At 43.2% G+C, this 1,097-nt stretch overlaps 1 protein-coding gene across 17 annotated transcripts in view; it reads left to right on the plus strand.

Annotated features, from left to right (window-relative positions):
- The window catches only part of camk2d2 (calcium/calmodulin-dependent protein kinase (CaM kinase) II delta 2), a 37,559-nt gene that overhangs the window by 22,187 nt on the left and 14,275 nt on the right, over nt 1-1,097 (plus strand). For all 17 annotated transcript variants that reach the window (XM_032499835.1, XM_032499827.1, XM_032499848.1 and 14 more), the window contains exons 5-6: nt 82-147; nt 725-797. In XM_032499835.1, coding sequence (XP_032355726.1) covers nt 82-147; nt 725-797 — 139 coding nt within the window. The remainder of the gene's footprint in view (nt 1-81; nt 148-724; nt 798-1,097) is intronic.

Below are 1,097 nucleotides of genomic sequence, written 5' to 3' on the forward strand. Positions count from 1 at the left end.
CACACACACACACACACACACACACACACACACACACACAAACAAACTGTGATGATTTCTCTGTTCTCTGTCTCTCCACAGGGTGACAGGAGGAGAGCTGTTTGAGGACATCGTAGCCAGGGAGTACTACAGTGAGGCGGATGCCAGGTAACACACACACACGTACACACGCACGCACGCACACACGCACGCACAAACAGTGCCGAGCAGCAGCCATTATGCATCTCTGTCTGTTCCTGGTGTATGTGTGTGTTTCACATATGGTCTTCTCGGAGGTGTGATACAGCTGCCTTGTCTCTGAGGCATCTCATAGAATCATTTTTAAACATGATTAACGACATATAGCCTGCGGTATTAATCATACACAGCCTACCTTACACTGTCAGCTTCCTCCCCAGAGAGAGAGAGAGAGGTAGTTTGTGTTTGCATCTGTGTATGCTTGTCATAGACACTAGCTTTGGATCATCTATGCAGTGTAATACATTAACTCTTGTGAAAAATGACATGCTTTCATGTGACTTTATGTCACCAGACAAGAAAACAGTAAGCACAAACACATAAGCCTAATGATAGTGACATATGACACATTGTTATGGTTTCCTCTTCTCCTCTCAACTAATTTCCCTCATCTTCTTTTCTCTGCCCTTCTTCTTTTCATTTTCTGTGTCTTCATCCATTTGTTCCATAACAATCCTGCGCTTGTTCATTACTCTGCCACTCTCAGCCACTGCATACAGCAGATCCTCGAGAGTGTCCATCACTGCCATGTTAATGGGATCGTCCACAGGGATCTGAAGGTTTGTACAACTGCAGTCACGGGTGCAGCCATATTCAGTCCTGACTCGGTACAACAGACGGCAACATTCAAAAAGACCCAGTGACTCCCCACACAATCCTTTTCCTTTGCATCCACACACACTTTGCGATCTGTTTAATGATAAAACTAAAGCCAATAATTGTCTTCTCATGTAAAAGGAAAAATACCATCATAATGATTTGTCACAATATTCCATTCTTTCTTGTAGAAACCCTACAAGAAACCCTTTATCTCACAGTGGGGAAATTCCTTATTACAGCAGCATTTTCTACAATAAAAG

This window comes from Etheostoma spectabile, chromosome 2 (assembly GCF_008692095.1).
Source record: "Etheostoma spectabile isolate EspeVRDwgs_2016 chromosome 2, UIUC_Espe_1.0, whole genome shotgun sequence".
NCBI classification, from domain to species: domain Eukaryota; kingdom Metazoa; phylum Chordata; class Actinopteri; order Perciformes; family Percidae; genus Etheostoma; species Etheostoma spectabile.